General features: G+C 43.7%; 2 protein-coding genes across 2 annotated transcripts; both read left to right on the top strand.

Annotated features, from left to right (window-relative positions):
• The first annotated feature begins 592 nt into the window (after window positions 1-592).
• On the top strand, window positions 593-6,065 carry med4 (mediator complex subunit 4). The gene is made up of 7 exons (XM_061054048.1): window positions 593-683; window positions 2,977-3,043; window positions 3,489-3,659; window positions 4,044-4,101; window positions 4,207-4,293; window positions 4,372-4,503; window positions 4,776-6,065. The coding sequence occupies exons 1-7, from the start codon at window positions 610-612 to the stop codon at window positions 4,946-4,948; spliced, it is 762 nt and encodes a 253-aa protein (XP_060910031.1). The 5' UTR covers window positions 593-609; the 3' UTR covers window positions 4,949-6,065.
• A 1,686-nt stretch (window positions 6,066-7,751) lies between these two features.
• Window positions 7,752-22,703, top strand: sucla2 (succinate-CoA ligase ADP-forming subunit beta). Its single transcript, XM_061054046.1, has 11 exons — window positions 7,752-7,905; window positions 10,745-10,940; window positions 12,206-12,305; window positions 13,489-13,651; window positions 14,950-15,078; window positions 17,015-17,153; window positions 17,268-17,429; window positions 17,596-17,738; window positions 17,946-18,066; window positions 19,306-19,394; window positions 20,055-22,703. The coding sequence occupies exons 1-11, from the start codon at window positions 7,822-7,824 to the stop codon at window positions 20,127-20,129; spliced, it is 1,401 nt and encodes a 466-aa protein (XP_060910029.1). The 5' UTR covers window positions 7,752-7,821; the 3' UTR covers window positions 20,130-22,703.
• Window positions 22,704-23,356: the final 653 nt, after the last annotated feature.

Below are 23,356 nucleotides of genomic sequence, written 5' to 3'. Positions count from 1 at the left end.
ATAAAAACCTCAAAAAAAGTTTGGAAAAGTTATTTCGGTCACTTATTTTGCCCCTTTAATAATACTAATTGGTGTTGTATTATATATGGTTGGAAAGCCTGATTAGTCACCTTAACAACGAGGTATAACTTGTAAGGATCGTGCATTCGTGGAATGAGTAACACAGCTAAACGTGTGGGTAGCGCCCCCCAAAAAATGATTGCACTCTCCCACAGTAATAAGGAAAAAAACAACACATATTGGCCATTTTTACACTTTATTCATTTTATACTGTCAGGGACCTCAGTGATGTGTGGAAGATCCATGCGCAGCCACAACAGCTTGGTGCCTCCTCCTCATGCTGGTCACCAGCCTGATGCTGTGGGATGGCACTAATCAGGCTTTCCGACCATATATAATACAACACCAATTAGTATTATTAAAGGGGCGAAATATTTGACCAAAATAACGTTTTGGTCCTCATATTCTGAGGAGTTTATAATACTAGCATTAGTGAAGTAAAATCTACCTGCAGGAGCTAACTATCACCAGCAGGTGGCAGTGTCGCTGCAGTATCAAACCCAAAAGAGAGCCACTTCCTGTCCTGCGCAGAAGCGACTCTAAGCAGCTATGGCGACGGCGGCGGAGAAGTCAACGAAAGAGCGACTGCTGTCAGTTTTGGATGATTTGGAGGTTTTATCCCGGTAAAATTTAAACTTTTATATTTGTTTTATGATATCTCTGTTTTAGGGGTTTTATACGCTGTTATTGTTTCCTGTGTGATGAGTTAAATCGCCCGGTTTTTACTTTTCTTTTGCTAAGCTAACATTAGCCTGAATTCCCTCTGTGTGTGAATTGATTTTTCATTCATTCGTTGATATTTGGTTTATTTGCTCACATCAGCGTTTGAGTTCCAACACCATAACACAATATATATTATACACTTTATACTCTAAATACTTTTACACTGTCAGTGAACAAACAGGAAGAAGACTTAGCTAGCTGCTTCTTTCTTAATAACAATATAAGTTACAGCTGATAAAGAATCAACATGTTCGTGTTTACCTTTTTCTTTTCTCAAATCATTTATAATTTAACTCCCTGAAACAATCAAGTACACTCATCTCACTGTTATATTCACTCAGTAAGTTAATATTTTCAAATACATTTGTCATATACTAAACTGAATAATATATATTTTTATTATCCAGAGTTTCATTTCATGTACTGAAATACGTGTTTTAATGTAGCTCCAAATCTAACTGTTAGTCTCTTGTATAGGTGTATGGGAAGGTCTTCTTGACGCTTATCCTAATGAAACAAATGTGGCTGATGTTCCTGTTTATTGCAATTGATGAAACAGACAGAAATGTACCCTGATGAAGATTTGAACTGATGATTTAAAGGCAGGTTGTTCAACACTGTTGCTGAGATTATTATAGTATTAATATACGCTCACGAGTATGTTTACCAGTACAAGTACGGTAACCTTGTGTTCCCATCACCTATGCCTCTAACTTCCTGTTCACCATTTTGATGATTACATCAAACAGAAATCAGCGACTCTTCAACTAGAACCACCAGAGACGCTTTTAGAGGAGACCGCAAGATTCCCCTTAGACGATCCACGTTTGGTCAAAATGTTTTGTTGTTCAAAGGGAGCACATTATGGAAAAGTTTACCTCTCTCAGTCAGGGATTGTTCCAGCTTTGCCACTTTCAAGGGTCATCTGAGACTGTGGTTCAGAACAAACCAGATCCATGACCAGGTCTAAAAACCCTTTTTTCAATTATGCCTAAATACATGCATCCACTGCAATAATATGTGAATACACATGTCTATACATGTATTAGTAGGTATTTTCAAGGATTCATTCATCGTGATCATTTTGTGGACATATCTTTAAATTGTGTCAACCATCTTAGAGTAATTCTTCTTTTGGGTCTGTGAAGCTGTAACCTTATATGGTGAAACATGTAAATTGTAGCAGATCTATGTTTGGATAGGAGCCAACTATATGTTGTCAACAACTGTTTGCTAGACAAAGAGTCTTCATCTGTTACGTATACAAATCAGTGTCATGTCATCTTTATTGTTTTATAGTGATGTACCCAAATGGAAAGGAATTTGTGGGCTGTACCTTCTAGCAGAATATAAGCCACACTGTGTGATGAAGATTTTGCCATTTTGCCCATGATGGCCACTTTGCCAATGATTGTGAGATCTTGGTCAGCATGGGTCAGCGATGGTCTGCACTTTGTCAGCCATGTGTGTTGTGTTTCTGTGTTGTCTGACCATGGCTGAATAAATCTAAGATGATCCACAGTCTGTTTCACGATTTCATCATTGTTCATCTACTACAGAAATAACCCCCACCTAACAATATGCAAACTTGGTGCAATAGGTCTATGTGCAAAAACACCAGCGCTTTAAAGTTACAGGCTCCAGGGCTAATGTGAGATTTACACCAAAACGTCATAATCATGTGCATTAATACTCTGGCACTTGGGCACTTTAATTCTCTTGACGCTTTACCTTCCTGTAGCAGAAACTTTAACTCTGACGGTCACTTTATCCTGGTTTGTTTTGAACATCACAAAGCCACTTGTCATGCTGGTATTAGTCTGTCGACTAACGTTCAGTTCCTGTTGTCGTTGTGGTTTTATGTACATTTGTAGATGTGTGAACCACCGACCTGCCAAACGACTACAGATAGCAATCAAGCTACGGCTACAGTCTGGCATATTAACATGTTTATGTTCATTAATGTGCACTGTCCCTTTAAATAAATAAATTAACCCGTGACACATTAACAGCTGACCAATTATCACCATCTAGTGTCCAATTCAGGTACATAAATAGACATGTTGAAATGCAATACATAATTGTACACACTAACTAGTCTCCTACACAATTTTTCAACACGTGAGCTGATAAACTAGACACTTAGTTTGTTCTCTAACTTTCACCTTGTTTATCTTGTTTTGATTATTTCAGGGAGCTCATCGAGATGCTGGCTCTGTCCAGGAGTCAGAAACTTCCCCAGCCCGGAGAGGACACTCAGGTAAAACAATACACACAGTCATAGAAATAAACTAACCGTACAGAATGTAAATATGAAGTCCAGATCCATAATGATGACTGTAAAGACTCAACCGGCCCCAGTTTACATTCAATGCTGGTCGGTTCTTACCATCACAGGTTTGCATGATGTGTTAATGTATATGCATAGTTTCTTCTTTTATAGTCCAAATGATTTCTCTTATACTGTTATTTACAATGTTTCTGTCCTTGCATTGAAGCCACACACCTTATGTTGTATCACATTTTTAACGCGAGGGCTTCTTGTTTGGGTGACCCTCCAGTCGGTATTAAAATAGCTGTAAAGGCCCGTCTCCAGTCCACATGCAATGACAGACGTGAAAAGTTCAAAGGGAGTATTGTCACCTCCTTTTGACTTTATTCTTGTGAATAACTTTGATAAAACTTTGTGTGTGTGTTCTCGTCAGGTCCTGGAGCTGCTGGTGCAGAGGGACAGGGAGTTCCAGGAGCTGATGGAGGTGGCTCAGCAGCAGGGGAAGGTGCACCAGGAGATGCAGCTGCTGGAGAAGGAGGTGGAGAAGAGAGATAGCGACATTCAGCAGCTCCAGAAGCAGCTGAAGGAGGCCGAACACATCCTGGTGGGTCCAAATCCACAGTTTCATTTCCTTGCTATCGTGATATTCAACATGCACAGGGTGTGTGTTCATGAAATCCTCAGGGCATGACAGGATGTGGAAGAGTTTAGTCTCGTCCAGGAGCTGCAGCTCTATAACGAGCACTTCACGCACCCGACACACATTTCTGCTGCTGTGTCGGACATGTCTTTACAAACTAGAGCGCTCTCTCTGATGTACCGGTAGATCTTTAAACAAACTAGAGCTCAGGAAAGTGAGACACAGCGTCCCACCACATCCTATCTGCGAGAGTGTTGAGTGAAGTTGTTCCTGTTCCAATCATTCAACAGAAGATCATTGCAGCTTCTTCTGTTGATCCAAATTAAATCTTTTCTTCTTCTTTTTTAGGCCACTGCAGTTTACCAGGCCAAAGAAAAACTAAAATCTATCGATAAAGCCAGGAAAGGTGAGTGAAGAAAACACCTGTCTGTCAGTCTGTTGGACATGGAGGACTCTGGTTTTGTGTCTGATGTTGGTGTATGAACTCACATGGTTCACTTGTTCTCTACAGGAAGCATCTCCTCAGAAGAAATCATCAAGTACGCTCACAGGATCAGTGCGAGTAACGCTGTGTGTGCTCCCTTGAACTGGGTCCCAGGTAGGAACCTCCGTCTGCTCCTCCTGATGTGTCTCATGTTCTGTTCTTCTCACCTGTTAACACACCTGTTGTTCTCAGGTGATCCTCGCAGACCCTACCCCACAGACCTGGAGATGCGCAGTGGGATGCTGGGTCACATGGCCAACCTTCCCACCAACGGCGTGAACGGCCACCTGCCCGGTGACGCTCTGGCTGCTGGGAGGCTTCCAGGTGAGTCCGTCAGTTATTGACTGAGTTTGTAGCTCATAGAGAATCCTCACAGGAGCTTTCATTTCAGCTTCTCTGACAATCAGCTGTTTCAGCCATCCATCATCATTTGACACAAATCCACTTTTTAGACTTGACGAATCATCTCTTCAGCTGCTGGAGAAATCTCCCTCTCGCTCAGTTTTGAGTCCTGATTGGCTCTGAGGCCTCTGATGGATCCTGAGGACTCGGCTCAGAGCAGATACATGATTCACCCTCTCCTCTTGTTTCCTCAGACGTCCTGACGCCTCACTACCCCTGGCAATCCTCAGACGTCTCCGTGGGGATGCTGCCCCCTCACCACGGCAACGACTTCGGCCTGGAGCCTCCGGGTCACAACAAGGAGAACGAGGACGACGTGGAGGCCATGTCGACGGATTCCTCCAGCAGCAGCAGCGACTCGGACTGAACCACAGAGACTGAGAGTGTGTGTGTTTGTGTTTGTGTGGGGTCACCAACTTCTTCTCTGGTCATTTATACTGCAGCCGCGAGCTGGACTCATGGGAGGACAGAACTTGATTTAAAGGACCAGTCTGATATTTTATAATGGTTTTCTGCAGGTAAACTTTGAGCTGCAGCACGTCTCCGCTGCTGAAGTTCAGTCTGGGTTTAAGATTTGATTTGACAGTAACAGAGTAGCTCTTCCCTAAAATGGAAAGAAATTAATTTGAAGATAAAAACATTTATTACCATGATGTCAGCTCAGCTCTTCAGGACTCTATTTCATTTTTTAAAAAGTGCCATTTCATTTAGAGAGCTTTAAAAGAGGCAGTGAGATTAAAACAGAAGGCTGTATGAGTGTGGACTGCTCATATCAGCATCACAAGTCGTCTTCTGTGGATTTCATCTGAAGGACAGCCGTCGTTTTGTTCCCCACTCTGTGTTCTGGCTCTTTGTGGGATAAAGGATCCAGGTGTTTAACAGTTATAGCCTATAGATGTTATAGCCTGCCTTTCTCCAAAGAGATAATCCGGGTCATACTGAAGGATTTAATGTGCAGAGAATTTGAAGCTCAAAAGAGTCGAACAAATCTTCTCCCGCAGAAAACGTTTTCAGAGAGATTCTACTGTTGGCACATCGCAGAGGGAATGAAGCAGCGTGTGAGGGTTTCTGTGTGTGAATGCTAAGATCAACACCAACCTCAGATGATTAACCACAAAGATTAACCACAACTGGATTCAACACTTAGTGTGGGTTAAAACAAAACCGGTAAGCTTTTTATCATGGAGCTGGAATGAGGATTTTTTTAAAACCTTTGACTAAATGCAGTTAGCATAAAGTTTAAAACAAACTGAAAGAAAAGGACAAACTGATGAAGATGACGTCTGAGCTCTGAGCCCAGACTGAGGCTCAATCAGAAACCAAACCCAGAATGTGAGCTCTCGTCCTCGTTGGTGACTCGTGTTTGAAATAAATATGTGACGTTATGTTTCATATGTGTTAGTTGGAGCATGTTGTCCAGATTAACCTTTTGTGTACATACGGCTGTACATACCCGCCTTGTAAATAAACACTTTTTGAATACACATGATGTCTAAGCTTGTGCGCTTGAGTTGTGTTTTCACTTCGAGAGCATTGGATCCAACCCTCACCTGTGGTTTTCTCTGGAGGGTGTCTGGGCTCAGCCTTCCAGGGAGGGGGAGGAGCTTAGACATTCAGGGGGAGCTCGGAGTAGAGCCGCTACTCCTTCACATTGAAAGGAGCCAGCTGAGGGGATTCAGGCGTCTGATCAGGATCCTCCTGGACTCCTCCCTTTGGAGGTTTTCCAGGCACACCCATCTGGGAGGAGACCCCGGGGTAGACCCAGATCTCACTGGAGGGGTTATATATCATGTCTGACCTGGGAACGCCTCAGAATCCCCCCAGGAGGAGCTGGAAAAAGTTGCTGGGGAGAGGGACATCTGGGGTGACTTCGCAGCATTTCCACCACATAATTTTATGTATCAGTCAGAGTGAGCACTCGATCTGAATATGTAAAAGCCTTTCTGTTAATGAATTTTACTATTTAAATTTGCTTTTTAATTTCAGAAGCGGAATTTTTATTAATCCTGGGGGGAAATTTGGTCGTTACAGTAGCTCTCAAACACAATATAGAAGAAGGAAATATAGAAATAGAATATAAATTAAGCAGAAATAAGAACCAAAGTGCAGAGTATCTAAAGGAATAATAAGCTATGTACAAGCTCAGGGAATTTAATATAAACAATATTCACAGATATACAGGTGCGGTGTTGAACGGTGTAGATATTGCACATTAGGATGATGATGTTTGATCATTAGTCGCTCACATGCAGACGATGATGATGATGTCACCAACACATTACATGTTACATGTACGGCAGCAAATCAACAGAATATGGAAGATCACTTCCTCATATTATACCTATGTTTCAAGTATTTGCTTTTAGATAACAATGTGGTACTTTTATATACATATATATATATGTTTTATATGCGTATATGTGTCGTCCGTCCCAGGTGAAAATACAACCAGCAGGCCACGCTGCCTGAAAGCAAAATGTCAGTTAATGTTTAATATGTTTAAACATTACATAAACAATCAAATATGGACTTAAGATTTATTTCTTTAATATAGTTTATAATGGTTTGACTTGGTGAACATTTCAGACACAAGGTGCAAAATATGACTTATAGAAAGAAGAGTAAAACATGGTGAATATGTTGATTCAAAACCTGGAAAAAATTATATCCCAATTAAATCTGATCAACTTCTAAATAATATGACGTTAATCAGTTTAATTTGATTAACATTTTAATTGTTTTATTGCAGTAATGACTAAAGAATTTAGGTTAAAGGGCAGTTTATGGCTATATTTATACTGTGCCAAGGCCATGACACTGCTGCATTCAGGGACAGCTTGTAAAATCTAATTATGAATATTCTCCAAAATCCGTTTTGTGTTCTCTGGGTGATAACGTTTTAAATATGTTAGGTCACCTACATTGCCTTGATGTTAATAAGAAGAGAGTTTACACTCACAAAGGATGGAGCTCCTGGCAGGTATGTGAAGATGTTCAGTTATTAAAAATATGTGTTTTTCTCTTTTAGCAAAAAACATCAAACAATAAATAAGGTTCCTTCTTGTGTTACACTTTTCATTCCAGTAACTGTTTAGTCTCCTAGACATATGAATTCTTCAACTTTTCATTTGATATTTGCAATGAACTCATATTTTCCGACGGTACTTGAAAGTAGCATTGTTGAAGGCTTCTTTGCTGTTCACTACGCATGCGCGTTATTTCTCCGCTGTAGAGGGAGACATGGCGACGTCCCTGATCTGCGGCCGTTTGACGGCTAGCCTGAGAAACTCAGGGGCCAGAAACACTATCAGCTCCGCTTCAAAGGTGAGTGTGTGTCCATGTTGAAGCGAAGGACCTCAGCTTTATGGCCAGGTGTTTGTTACAGCGCTCCACCTTTAGTGAAGACTGCTGTTTAACCGATTGCGACAGGGTCAAATTTGACATTAGCTCGCATTCATTGGGTTTCCGTTGTTTTTGCTAACATGCTAACTAGCGCGGTGCTAGCGTCATTAGCGCGGCCGGGGGCTGTCACTGCTGCTGAGATGATGTGACCAAGCAAAAAATACATCAGCTAGCACACTCAAAACAAACCGACCTAACCTCAGTTAATTCTTACACACCAGTTTGCTGTTAAACATATTTAATCTGGATGGTAACGTTCATAGTTAGTAGAGTTAGCCGCAGCTCAGTGACCTCCAGCACAGGGCAGCTGTTAGCCGCTGAGCTCATCTGTCCCTCTGCTGTCTCCAATGTGGAAGTTATCAGCCTCAGTGAGCACAAACAACAGCTTTCACTGCACAGAGATGTACTAACATAGAGCACTGCAGGATGTCTCTTGTCTTCACAAGCTGTCATTGTTTTACATGTACCTACATGTCACAGAGGGAGGAGCAGCATCAATCTGGTACTTTCATTCTGAACAACTAAACCTGAGAAACATCTCAAGAGTAGTCTTTCATTTCATATTTAGAGCTTCCAAAGGAAAGTTGAGTATTTATAAGAAAGGAAAGGGGGGATTCTTGACAGGACAGAGAAATAAAATGAATTTAAGACAAACATGAGTCTCCTGAATTTTAAAAACTTTGACGTGATGCTCGTAAAAATCAATTTAGAAACCATGGCAACAAAAATAGAAGTCCTACGCACCCAGTGTTGGGTTGTGTCTTGTTTTTAATGGCCAAGAAATGAAGGCAAATACCTGCACATTGTCGAAACTGCACAAAGAAGTTGCCAATGTTTTTGTAAAATTTAGGCCGTGTTACAATTCACTTAGCAGACGCTTTTATCCAAAGCGACGTACATTAGAGATTAAGTACAACAGTAATCCATTCACACACCACCTCCGACGCAGCGGGAGCAATTCAGGGTTAAGTGTCTTGCCCAAGGACACATCGGACATGTTGCTCAGCTGGGGGTTGAACCCTCGACCTGCCGGTCGAGAGGTGACGACTCTACCAACTGAGCCACAGCCGCCCCGCCCCCAGTTATTATGAATGTGGTTTAACGTATATGATCAGGTAATCAAAGACATAATGAAAACAAACAGGGACTGACACTGTGTGAGAGGTCGACAGAGAAACAACCAGCAGCAGCATCACACGAGACATATCTGTCAGACACTGATAGGATGAAAATATTGAATCATATTAATGGGGCACTGTTGTTCCGACCTCGGCCCTCTGCTTCGTGTCATCCCCCCTCACTCTCTCCTCTCAATATGTCCCGTCTCTCTTCAGCTGTCCGGAAAGAACAAAGGCAAAAATTACCCAAAAAATAGCTTCAAGAAACAACAACCTCGTATTAATAATTCGCAGCCTGAATGAACAGATCTCCGGCACAAACTGGATTTGTTGTTATTTTTCTTTATCGACTTTCCTCCCCCCCGTTTGTAGAGATTCAGATGACATAACTGACTGTCACACGTCTTATTCATGACCTTCACGTGGCTTATTTAGCTTATTAAGTGTGAGATACACAAGATGAACACACATGTCAGGAGTTCTCAAGGTAACAAACAAAAAGTTATTTAACCTGAATGTGCTTCAGAGTGTTGTCGTAGTTTGTGACTTTTCTCTGAATCTTGTTTATTACACGAGAATGAAAAGAAAGAATTTAAAACAGGAACGTCTTCAGATTTAGAAAACCATAGTCTAAACTTAAAAGTATTTTGGGGACTTAAACCGTCTTACTTTGGGCTTTGTGGCCATGAATGAAATGTTAATTAGAAAAGTGAAAACACTGAATTCTTACAGCTGCTGCATCATGTTTGAGGCACGTCTGTCTTGATTTTTTTATTTTAAATGAATAAATAAGCTTATTGAGCTTCTGCCTCTAGGTAAGAAATGCTCTGAGCAAGCAGCAACCTCCGGTGTTGAAAAATGACGCTGAAGCGGGTTAGGGTTATATTTTTAACCCTTTAGACATCTTCACTTTGGTTTGATTCGTCTGTGGACAAAACAACGTAACACGGCATGAAGCACAGTAATCATTTCATCTCGATGATCGTGGGAAGACAACTAAGACTAACCCTAAAAATCGTAATTTAAACTGACTCAATTAATTTCCCCGCCCTAATTGACGTGTTGTGAAAGCTGCCCTTCAAGTCTGTTATTCCTGTTTAGTTCAGAGCGTGCTGCAGTTTGTGGTGTGAACACTGATGCACACAGTCACTAGTGTGGCGCTGTCACTGCACAGACCAGCATATTTGACTATAGAGGATGAAGGTGTGTGTGTGTGTGTGTGTGTGTGTGTGTGTGTGTGTGTGTGTGTGTGTGTGTGTGTGTGTGTGTGTGTGTGTGTGTGTGTGTGTGTGTGTGTGTGTGTGTGTGTGTGTGTGTGTGTGTGTGTGTGTGTGTGTGTGTGTGTGTGTGTGTGTGTGTGTGTGTGTGTGTGTGTGTGTGTGGTGTCCAGCTGATCCTGATGGTTTCATTTCCTTCATCAGGTTTCTGGTGTTGCTTTAGTTCTCCTGCTGACTGCGAACAATTCCCTGAACAAAAACAGAACTCTAGATGTTGTTCCTGCTCTGGATGTTGTGTGTTTAAAAACATCTCCACCTGTAGCTCTCTGATGATCTTCTGTTTTTGCTGTTTCACAGACACCAAACGGCTTTTGTAGGAAAGAAAGTGTTTCTGAATTTGTGTGTCTTCTCCTCCCGTTCTCTCAGGTCCTCGGCGGTTCTTCAGGTCTTCTTGGAGGCCATGTGTCCCAGGTGCAGCCCCCCCACCTGCAGCAGCAGCAGAGGAACCTGTCCCTTCATGAGTACATGAGCATCGGGCTGCTGAAGGAGGCCGGCATCGCTGTACCTGCCGGCATGGTGGCCAGCTCCTCCGATGAGGCCTACAGTGTGGCCAAGCAAATCGGTAAACGCTGCACTGAGCGATAACTCGATGATATCAAACATGTAAACAGATTATAGAGAGGCTCAGAAATGTCAGCAGCATGTGAGGGGGGTGTCATTAACAAGACAAAAGATGTGCTAACACCTCGACAGTCTGATCAAGAATACATTTACAAGACATTTGGACATGCTAGCTCCCTTTTTTAAAATGACAGATACCACTGGTGTGAGTGCGCCCTTACACGCTTTTCTCATCAGCTTAGCTCTGACCTTTAGAACCGGCAGTAAGAAAAGATCCTCAAACTGGAGACGTAAAACAAGAGAACAGTTCAATTAAAGTATAAAAATTAAGTGATGCGTTTTTAATGAGTGAAAGTTTGAGTACGTTTTAGAGCTCCGAGTCCGCACGCAGTGAGGTTGTGTTCATTAGAGTCTGTGTGCTGCTGACTCGTCCTGACCTTTGACCTTTGTGTGAGCAGGTTTTAAATATCACACACAGACACACCGTCTAAACATAGACTCGTGCTGCTTCACTGCGATCACGTTACACTTCACTTATATAATCACAGAGTAGAAACAAACGCGTCCTATTTTATTGTTAAACTTTAACATCTGCGACTCTAATTTTACAATATATCGACTTGTCGGGTGGTGGTGTTTACAATGTGTGCCTTTAAATAAAGAGTGACAGATTAAACTTCTACAAGTGGAAAGATTTCAGGAGGTTGTTTCAACTTAAAACCAAATTTTAAGTAGATCATTGTTCCTCTTCTTTTACTCATCGCACATTGCTTAGGAATTGTTTTCTCGTTTGATTGACACCTGTGTGTGACAGCTGTGAGACACCAGCTGCGAGACAACAGTCCTCTCTTTCTCTGTATCACTGATATTAATGTGTGTGTGTGTGTGTGTGTGTGTGTGTGTGTGTGTGTGTGTGTGTGTGTGTGTGTGTGTGTGTGTGTGTGTGTGTGTGTGTGTGTGTGTGTGTGTGTGTGTGTGTGTGTGTGTGTGTGTGTGTGTGTGTGTGTGTGTGTGTGTGTGTGTGTGTGTGTGTGTGTGTGTGTGTGTGTGTGTGTGTGTGTGTGTGTGTGTGTGTGTGTGTGTGTGTGTGTGTGTGTGTGTGTGTGTGTGTGTGTGTGTGTGTGTGTGTGTGTGTGTGTGTGTGTGTGTGTGTGTGTGTGTGTGTGTGTGTGTGTGTGTGTGTGTGTGTGTGTGTGTGTGTGTGTGTGTGTGTGTGTGTGTGTGTGTGTGTGTGTGTGTTTGTGTGTGTGTGTGTGTGTTTGTTAGGTTCAAAGGACCTGGTGGTGAAAGCTCAGGTTCTGGCCGGTGGCAGAGGGAAGGGGACTTTTGAGGGCGGACTGAAGGGAGGAGTGCGGATCGTCTACTCGTGAGTAACTTAGTTTCTGTCATCGAAGCCCGTTTACAGACATCAGCATCCTATCTGCACCGGTTGCTATGGTAACAGCTGCGGGTGTGCTCTTCTCCCGTACAAAACGATACAATCCAGGGACGATCTGGTAAAACGATTTGGTTGCATCAAAAACGAGAACAATTGATTGTGAAATCCAAAGTCCATCCATCCATTATCTTTACCACTTTTCCCGTTCGGGGGCCCCGGGGGGCTGCAGCTGATCCCAGCTGTCATTGGGCGAGAGGCGGGGTTACACCCTGGACTGTTCACCAGCCAATCACAGCGCTGACATATAGAGACAGACAACCAGCCACACTCACATTCACACCTACGGGCAATTTAGAGTCACCAGTTAACCTAACGAGCATGTGTTTGGACTGTGGGAGGAAGCAGGAGTACCTGGAGAGAACCCACGCCTGTAGTCTGATTGGACAGCCATGACTTCCAATTACAGGAACCTGCAACACAAGAAGAGAGAAGGCACAACAGTCCACATGGCCGTCTGAATCCATTTCTGGCTCCTTCAAAATAAAAGGAGCATAATAATATGAAGAAATCAGAACCTGAACATGTAGTTTATGATCAAACTGTGTCCTGACTTATCTTCAGTTCAGTTCAGTGAGATGTCAATATGAAGCTCAGAATCAGAAATCTACGATCTGCTTCAGAGAGATTTAATATCGATTGGACAGAAACCAGTTTGAAAAAATAAAAGCCCCTGAAAAACAGAAGCGTCTCTTTCATCAGAGCTGCCCGTTTCCCCTGAGCGTGTCTTAGAATAATTTAAAACAGCTGCTCTCTGAGATAAGAACTGAAGGAACACAGTCTGAACTTGACTTTTCAAATACTTGAGGTGCAGCAGGATTTTGTAACAATGTGAGTGTGGCTTTAGTTTTAATTGGCACAGCTGACAGTCTGAGGCTCCAAAATGTCACCACGGTGACAGGAACAAGCTGCGGAGAGGATGAGACAGGATTATCTTCAGGATGCTCTGAAAGAACCAAAACAGAAGCTGATCATGTTTCCTCCTCTTAATAATCAGGAGCTGCTGTTGTCTTTTGATCGCCCTTCAAAATAAAGCTCTTAACAGTTTATCGATTCACTTGATAAAGAATCCGTTTATTTTATCGCATCGCCTCTCACCTTCCTCTCTCTCCAGGCCAGAGGAAGCGCGAGACATTTCCTCTCAGATGATTGGTCGAAAGCTGTACACCAAGCAGACGGGGGAGGCAGGTCGTATCTGTAACCAGGTGTTCATCTGCGAGCGCAGGTATCCACGCAGAGAGTACTACTTCGCCATCACCATGGAGCGCGCCTTCCAGGTGAGGAGACCCACACGTTGAGATACTGAAAGGGTTAAATCTTCATTTGTAGCTCTGCACCCTCTGCACAAATCACTTGATTAACATCTCCGATTAAAGGACAAATACGTAGGAACGGGAAGCAAATAAATAAGAACATGTGCACGCTCTTACCCTTATAGCCGTTTTCACTTCTGAGAGAAACATTCAGCTGTTTGTGTTCACACATGAAGCTCCTCCTGAAAATATCGGGAGATTTTCAGGAGTTTTCTGAAAGTGTGAGAGCCCTATATGAGTGATTTCCACCAAGAGATGTTGAATAGTTGTTCTGTGTTACACCACTAGATGACAGCACATCACTAAAGATAATAACAGACAGCACAGGTTTGTGTCTGTTGTTTCCAGTGAGTCCTGTGAAGTTATTCAGCTGAGTTAATGTAACGTTAACAAAGTCCGTTATGTGTTTTTATGTTTATTTAACTGGTTGACTGTGTAGAAACCAGCTTCTTCTTACTCTTCAGATCTTTTATTTTGATTTTAAAGAAGGACATTTGTGTCCATGAAGTCGTTTCTTAAGGCAGAGAAATTCCTCTAAATCCAAAGATATTCTCCATCCGTTCCCCTCAGCTGAATTGTTTTGTGGCTTCATTGTGATGTAAAGTGAAAAACCTTGGTGACTAGTGAGCGTGGTAAGGACATCATCATGAGATTCTGTTGAACTACACGTGGCATTGATATAAAGACAGATATATTCTCGGTATAGTGTCATCTAGAGCAGGGGTGCCCAAACTTTTCATCCCGCGACCCCCAAAATAATGATGCGCGACACCGGGGACCCCTTCTGTCCCTAGAAGTGGTTAAAGCATAACGGCGCACACAGCAGCACGCACTAATGGGCCTATCCAAACACTGACATTAGAACAACAATAAAAAATACAGCAGCCTTAAACTAATTGAACAACATTTTTGTATGGGATTTTACAATAATAGGTCAAATATGTAATTTCAAGTCATTTCAAGTTTGCATTTGTTTTTGGAAGGCAGTGTCTCGCGACCCCCCAGGGGGTCCCGACCCCCACTTTGGGAACCACTGGTCTAGAGGACTCTGTTGCTTCGGACGCTACTTCTGCATGTTTTTTTTTAAAGTCGCATCTTACCTCAGGAGACCCCCCCCGTCCTGTCTGACAGGGATAGTGTCCCACTGTGAGGTGCATGTGTGAACAACCAGATCAGGAGAATATTGGAGCAGTGCATATGTAAAAACAGGCTGATTAACACTTGGAGGATTAACAACCTCCCCCCCCCCCCTCCCCCCTCAGGGCCCCGTGCTGATTGGCAGCTCTCAGGGGGGTGTGAACATCGAGGATGTGGCGGCAGAAAACCCGGACGCCATCGTGAAGGAGCCCATCGACATTGTGGAGGGAATAAAGATGGAGCAGGCTGTCAAGGTAAAATCAATGAAGACCCAACGAGTCGCAAACAGACTGGAGACGATCCAGCTGAGTTTGGACCGCAGAGAAAACCGTGTGTGTGTTCATGTGTGTGTTCATGTGTGTGTTCATGTGTGTGTGTATTATATAACTAGTTTCTTAACAGCACACGGGCCCCATTTCTCCCCTCCAAAGTCTAAACTCCTTCACTCCTCCTCAGCAGGCTTTATTCGACCCTCATGTTGTTTCCTTTTTGAGAAGATAATTCAATATTTATAATCTAGTTTTATTATTGCCCAAAAATACCAAACCTCCTGACCCTCGGCTTTATAGAAAAACTATTTTTATTCTCTCACCACGGTGGGCAGGTTGGCAGCTGCTTTCCACAACACAGTTTAAGATTTTCAATAGTTAAAGGACCAATCAGTGAGATGTGTAGTGAGTGAGATGATAAAGGTATCTTACTATATGATCAGACATTAAGGAAACATGCTATGTTGAAGTGCTGGCTTCTCTGACAACAATGCAGCAGCCAGTATGTCCTCCTTCTAACTTTAGATTCTGGTCCTGAATGCTCTGGATTTGTTTGGACCAGAGAAGGTAGGCGGTTTTAAGGCAAATCTATTGCTTAGGAAAGGTGTGTAGGAGACAGATCAATTCATCATAACTTGCAGACAAACTCCTGCACGATGTCTAAATTTCACAAATACATTCACAACTTTCCCGTTGTGATTTGTTTGGCCAATTTAGACATCATGCAGGAGTTTGTCTGCAAGTTTTGATCATTAAAAACAAGACATTTCCCGACATTGGGAGTCTAGGACTTCTGGTATCGTGAAAACACTACACCTTCTATCTTTTTCATGTCTCTCTCTGTCTTTGAATGTATTTCAACATCAGCTTCTCTTCTCTGTTCTGTCGGCTCTGGATATTGAACATGTCTGATGTCACAGTGAGAGCAGAGGCTCGATATATCTGACCGAGTAAAGAGGTGCTGATTGCCCGTCTCTCTAAGTGGATGGAAGTTCATCGATGTCCTTTCACTCCTTTATTTGAGTCCACTGAGAATGAAGCAACAACCATTTTACAATAAGTCTCAGAGCTCCTCAAAACATGTGTGTGAAGTTTCTTGTTCTAAATCCACTCTGATCCTGTATTTGATCATGTCTATAAACCCCTCTATTTCAGCCCTGCTCAGAACAGACTGTTTCTGTGTCTGTACCTTTAAATATGTAAATGAGCTGTGTCTGACCACGCCCCCTCTCTGGAAGGGCTCGGGCTTTCTCGCTCCATGTCCTATTGTTTAAGGTGAGAAGGCAGACTCAGAGGGCAGAACAAACACCTAGCTGTGGGAGTGTCACCCATCTGGGGGAGGGGTTACTGCCCTTTGTGATGTCATGAAGGGAAAATCTCTAAACAGCCTGTTTGAGCACACATTTTCTGAAAAGTGGAGCAGGCAGAAGACGGAGAGGATGGACTTTTCTCATCATTATTGGGGGGTTTGTAGACAGACTGGGGACACGTTAGTTTTAGAGAAACATGGTGAAGTGGATTTTACAGAATATGTGACACTTTGGGTTAGGGTGAAATGTGGCGCCATGGTTGTTGTGTTTGATTTTTTACATTCAGTGGGATGTTTTTCTGTGTTTTCACACCGCTGAATAATACATGAGGTCACATAAGAGTTGTGATCCGGTGGATCACAACTCGAGAGGGGGCGGGTTTAGAAGGAGCCCTGAGGAGATGTCACAAAAACAGAGTAAAATAACTTCATCACATGATTTTGATCAAGCCAGGCTAGCAGTTTCCACCTGTTCCCAGTCTTTATGCTAAGCTAAACGAAAGTGTAATGACGACCCTGGAAGATGAACCCGCCTTTATTCAGTCTCCGTTTAGATTCCCGACCTTTGTGTGCAGCATTAATAGTAGTAACAGTATTTTTCTTCTCCTGCAGGTGGCGCAGAAGATGGGCTTCCCTCCAGCTCTGATCAACGAGGCTGCAGAGAACATGATCAAACTTTACAACGTGTTCATCAAGTACGACGCATCCATGGTCGAGATCAACCCCATGGTGGAGGACTCATCTGGCATCGGTACACACACACACACACACACACTCTGCTGCAAACAGAAACTGTCCCGTGACCTTCAGCTGCAGGACGCTGAGAGTTTGAGAGTTAAAAACTTTGTTCTGTGTTTGTCTCCAGTGATGTGCATGGACGCCAAGATCAACTTTGACTCCAACGCAGAGTACCGACAGAAGAAGGTGTTCGAGATGCAGGACTGGACCCAGGAGGACCCCCGAGACCGACAGGCCGCCAAGGCCGACCTCAACTACATCGGCCTGGACGGGACCATCGGCTGTCTGGGTCAGTGCTCAGCAGAGACAAAAGATCAACATTTCTTACACATACTTAATCTCTTATTATTGTACAGTGAGATACTTAGAACCTAAAAATGAAAAGAGAATCTCTGATTATGATTTATCTCTGAGACTCTCCTCTGTTGGTGCTGACCGGTTGTTGTTGTTTGTAGTGAATGGAGCCGGTCTCGCCATGGCCACCATGGACATCATCAAGCTGCACGGCGGTACTCCGGCTAACTTCCTGGATGTAGGGGGCGGAGCCACAGCTCATCAGGTGACCGAGGCCTTCAAGCTCATTACCTCGGACAGAAAGGTGAGAAAACGCCTGGTGATCTTTCTCTGAAAACAACAACAACCAAAGATACAAAGTGCACAAAGAGGGCACGATCACACAGAGACACGCCGCCACTAAAACCATTGTGTCCTTATGGTATCGGGCGCTTACCGTGCGTGCGTGCGTGTGTGCATGCGTGTGTGTGTGCGCGTTTATTTAACCATGTGTGTTCTGTTTGTCACTCAGGTTCAGGCCATCCTCGTCAACATCTTTGGCGGCATCATGAGGTGTGATGTCATTGCTCAGGGCATCATCATGGCAGTGAGGGACCTGGACCTCAAGATCCCCATTGTAGTACGGTTACAAGGTACAACACACACACACACACAGGTCTAAAATAATCTCTTATTTCTTATGTTCTTATATTAAGCCTAGCAGCATGTGATGCGAGCGTCAGCGACAAAATCAGCCTGATTCAGATGTTTCCTATTGGAGAATCCTAACTCCCCGCAAACGACACGAAGCAGCGGGACGCAACATTTAACGCTCGCAATTCTTCGTTGACTGAATGTCGAGATGAACTCAGAACAGTCTTCACCTTCTCATCATTTTGAATTTTCTACTTTCAGGGGATTTGTTGTTTTTAATCCTCAGACAGTGCTTATATTCTATCTTCAGATCAATCGATATTTCAAACTGAAGGAGTTCTTCTTCTTCTCTCTGTTTAACGGCCTGACTCTCTCCAGGTGATCAGACGTCTGCTTGAAGTGTCAGTGTCACATGAGATTCTCTCTGCAGACTGTGAACACACCTCCTGCAGAAACAGACGCTCTCAGTAACACTCAGTGCATCTTTCCTGGCAGCTTTCAGCCGAGAGAGAGAGAGAGAGGGGGAGAGAGAGGGGGAGAGAGAGAGAGAGGGAGAGAGAGAGAGAGAGAGAGAGAGAGGGGGAGAGAGAGAGAGAGAGGGAGAGAGAGGGAGAGAGAGGGAGAGAGAGAGAGAGAGAGAGAGAGAGAGAGAGTTAACAGTTTAAATCAAACGGCTGGTTTCACCACAATGAAGGAGAAGGATTTGTTATCTATCAGACGGTGATAGTCGAAGAGTTCTAAAATTGATGCTCATGATGCTGTCAAGACTTCCTGTAGTCCAGTCGGGGTTTCCTGTGTAGCCCTCTGACTCCATTAGATATCCAGATGTTCTAGAGGAGAATGAAAAAGGAAGAACCAACGAGTTAAAAAGGAAAGAAAAAACCCAAGAAAGACAAACCTCCTGTTTGCATGATGGCGCCATCTTTGCCCCCAACGAGACCTAATGAATGATGTGAGGTTAGCGTGTGGAGGTGTGTGTGTGGAAGGGGAGCCAATCATATCCACCATTATGCATAAGTCATATTAGACCTCTGCAGTATAAAAGTTTTATATCACATTCATTTATAAAAACACGACGTGAGTGAGGGGACGAGATCGAGGCGGTGACTCGGCTTCTCGCCGTGTGTCTAATGGATACGTTTGTGTTGTGTGTAAATATCATGAACTGATCAAAGTGTCGATGAACCACGAGGCTCTTAATCTGATCCAAAGTCGACATCTTTGTTTTGTTTTTGAAGGAACGAGAGTGGACGACGCCAAAGCTCTGATCGCGGCCAGCCCGCTGAAAATCCTGGCCTGTGACGACCTGGACGAAGCCGCCAAAATGGTACACACACACACACACACACACACACACACACACACTTCTTTTTATACTTTTCTGATTTTATTTGAAGGATCAGGGTCTTAACTGATCTAATTTCTAGTGACACTAAGGGAGCATTAACACTAGTTGGGTAACCCTAACCCTCCTGAGCATGGTTACCTCTTATACATAACGTCATCACATCACGTTGTAGTCTTAGAAAGTCTTGGATTTTCTCAAAGACCTCCAAGTTCTTCTGGGTTTTATTGATCCGACTCTGAATATTGCACAAATTTTGATTAAACACTCGACCTCTGCAGGGGACCAGAGGAATGGTCACATAGATTAGGTTATACATCATGAGCACATTGTGTACCCATGCACAAGCAACCATACCGTATCCTGCTGGAGCCGGTCTCTTCCAACCGTTTCAGGGCAGAGGAAGTGCAGCCTGCTTGATCATAGTACGGAGCACTTACACTTGTCAAACAAACCTGACTCATGGGCTCAAACTTGCTTGGGCTCGGTACTGATTGCCTAGTGTGAGTGCGTCCTGTAACCCCCAACACGTCCTGCTCCGGGTGGTATTGACATGTTTTCACTCGGAGCTGAACTTCCTTTTGTTTCAGTAGAAAAAGAAGAATATTCCAGTTCTCAGACGTCTTCTCATTGTGTTCTCAGGTTGTAAAGCTTTCTGAAATCGTCTCTCTGGCTAAAGAAGCTCAGGTGGACATCACCTTCCAGCTGCCCATCTAGAAACCTCAAGTCTGGACCTCCTCACCATGTCCTCCACACCTCTGTCTGTCACAGCGGCTCACCACTCCTCCCCCTCCAGCAAACAGACTGCAAGAGCCCCCCCCCTCACTCCTGAGAGGAGACTGCTCCCCCAGGAGACCATTCGTTTGTTTTTCTTCCTCTGTGGCATGATGGTACGACCGCACACACGGGTTCTCTGTCTCCACCCTACTCAAACCTACAAACTCATGTTGCACTTGAGTCGAAACGCACAAAACCTTCACCTCTGACTCCCCTCTCCTTGATCTATTTCTGGCAGCTCTTCCTCCGCCGTGTTTCAGAAAATGAAAAACAGCGAGCTGGAGAGTTTTAATGCTGAACGAAGCGGCTTTCACGCTCATAGTTCTTACTGTTATGAGACGGGGCTGCAGATTAGAGCTGTTACATGTATAAGAAGTTAAAGGCATCATGATAAAGGATTGTACTAACACACTCACACACACACACACACACACACAGATATGCGTGCATGCCTCTTCAGTGTGTTGTCGCTGAAACAGAATAAAGAGCAGATCTGTTCCCTCGAAGAAGAACTTCGACGCATTTAATCGAGCAAACAAATCAAGACGAGCTGGAAACACAGACGTCGTCTTTCACCGCGCCGCGTCTCCGTCTGATAAAATAAAGAAGAACTCTGCGGCACAGATTCAATAATTACACAGTTCAGACACAGAAAGTGTTTCTCCCTGCAGGCGCCTTCACATTACTCCGTCATCCGTCTTCTCCTAAAAGCAGTTTATCAGATTCTGTTCTCTGCTCGTACATCACATCTCTCCTCTTTCTCTCGGCTACCAGAAGGGAACACACGCGAGATATTTTCTTCTGGTTTTACTGGAAAGCAGAGCTGTGCAGGAGCAGATGGTTTGAGATGAACGTGACCAGGGCGTGTTCAAAGATCGCTGTTTTCTGCAGAGACTCTTAAAGGTGAACGGTAGCCACACTAGCAGCTCTGCTAACGCTCTCAGTCCAGCCTGAAAGATGGAAACATCTTCACATTGATTCTCTGACCACATTCCCATGAGCCTCTTCTGTATCTAACAGTATCGTTTCCGGTTTCGATACCACAGCAACCAAAATAGAAGTCTGCGACACCAAACTTAAAGGTTCCAGGCAATCTCCTGCACATCGTCTAAATTACACAAATATGTTGGAAGTGTTTGTGAGCAATATAGACAGTTTTAAAAAGCTTTCAAAAGCTTAGTTAGCATCCAGAGTGCAGCGTCACAGAGCAGCTAATGATTGAATACTGCTGATTACATGTTTGTTTCTCCATGCAGAGAAAATCACAACGTGTTCAAATGACCCCAAAATTATCAGTTTTTTTCACTTTCAAACACAGAGGGAGTGAAGAACTCCAAACTCTGCCTTCTGCAGGTTTAAACACAGAGCGTCTCACTCTGTCTGAATCATCCACAAACTAAATCTGGTCCATGGCTCATCGGTTGCTTTGATTTGGCCTCAGAGTTGGTCAAACTCTGCTTTAGTTTTCAGGAGTTCTTAGCCGTGTTGGAGGTTCAGTCCGCTCCCAGCATGATGGATAATAAAGTCCTCGAGCGTGGAGTTAACTTGTCTCGCACTGTCGACCTCTCGGCTTTGAACGAGTCGCTCTGTTATTCTGAAATATCAGACGTGACACCTGTGGACTGTGCTGGATCGATCTCTGCTGCAGCGGTCTATGCCGGTATTGATGAACTATCCTCCAGTTTCAGCTCGTTCCTCCGTCTCCCCTGACGTCTTCTTCTTTTTTTTTATTCAGTGTTCCCAGAGAAAAACCTCCTGGGAGAGTAAAAGTATAGTCGACTGAACACCACATCGCTTTGATTTCCTGCGATCTTTCTGTGTTTCTCGCTCTGTTGATTTCAGACTCTTTTTCTGACTCTGATGGTTTTTCTTATGCTGAATGAGCAGATGTGCATCATATGACTCCAGGGACAGACTCCTGCTCCTGCTTAAGTGAAGCATGCTTTATGCTGTTTAGATTCTCGCTGTGTTGGAGGCAGACGATGTAGAAGTCCTCGTTGAGCTGAACTACTGCAGCACGAGTTAAGTTGTAAGTTTTCCGTCTCTTTTGGATGTTTGACGTTACAGAAAAGTGGCCTGTTGGAGACACTGGATGTTTGTGTTTCTGTGTATTTATTGCTTCAAAGTTAAACGGGGATTTTTGCAGCGTCTGCCGGCCGTGTATCGCCAGTCTGCCATCATGCCACGCCCCGAGGACACATTTACTCTTTTGTTTCTGATGCAATGTCACTTTGGGCCGCTTGTGTCCTCTCAGAAGAACGGTAAAATGACTGTAGTTGTTTCCTCCTCCTCCTCCTCTTCCTCCTCCTCCTCCTCCTCTTCCTCTTCCTCTTCCTCCTCCTCCTCCTCCTCCTCCTTCAGCGCTCCGAACACAAGCAGACATTGTGAGTTGTACGTCATTTATTATATCTTGTAAATAATTAAACTGATGTTCTCGCTCTGTAACATATTTATGCTCCTTGCACGGAGTACGACAAAAAAAATGTTGAAAAAAATAAATGCAGAGGACGCCAACTTTTCTCTTGTCTGTTGTTCTTTTCCCTTTTTGTTCCCATGAACTGTCACACTCTAAAGGGTTTAACTTTGAAGCTTTAACTCAGACGTCGAAGCTCCTGAAGACAAAAGGACATAAATATTAGCGACATCTCCACTTCAGGCTGAGTCTGACACAACTGTACCTGAATTTACACTTCAAGTATTTTTAAAAAGCAATCGACAGAATTTACACTTCAGCCTCCTGGCACTCAGTGAGTCAGTCCCCATAGAGCCCCATGTTAAAATGTCCAACTCTACAGCTGCAGTTCCTCCAGTGTCCACTAGAGTCTTAACAGTTTTGAAGCACATTTGATCTGATATTAAAGAATCACATGACCAGTGAGGAGGATGTGAAAACAGCTACTGACACTTTAACTCCTGATGTCGGATGTTAAAGTCACACGGTGTCTTGTACCTTCGTTTTAATCATACCGTATAGTTAACCTTCAGTTCAGCGCCCGTGTCGCCCCTGCAGAAGGCGTCTGATGGCGTCGCTCTGATTACAGGTTGTGTTGTGTGATTTAGTCACCCGGGCCGCCTGTAATGGCTGCCTGATTACCTGAGTGGGTGTGAAGTGCTTTTATCAGACGCAGCAGGTTGAAAAGTGTTGACTGCGTTTATGTAAATAGAAA

This window comes from Labrus mixtus, chromosome 13 (genome assembly GCF_963584025.1).
Source record: "Labrus mixtus chromosome 13, fLabMix1.1, whole genome shotgun sequence".
NCBI classification, from domain to species: domain Eukaryota; kingdom Metazoa; phylum Chordata; class Actinopteri; order Labriformes; family Labridae; genus Labrus; species Labrus mixtus.
Note: the sequence above shows the minus strand (reverse complement) of the source record. Positions and strands in the feature narration are given on the sequence as shown.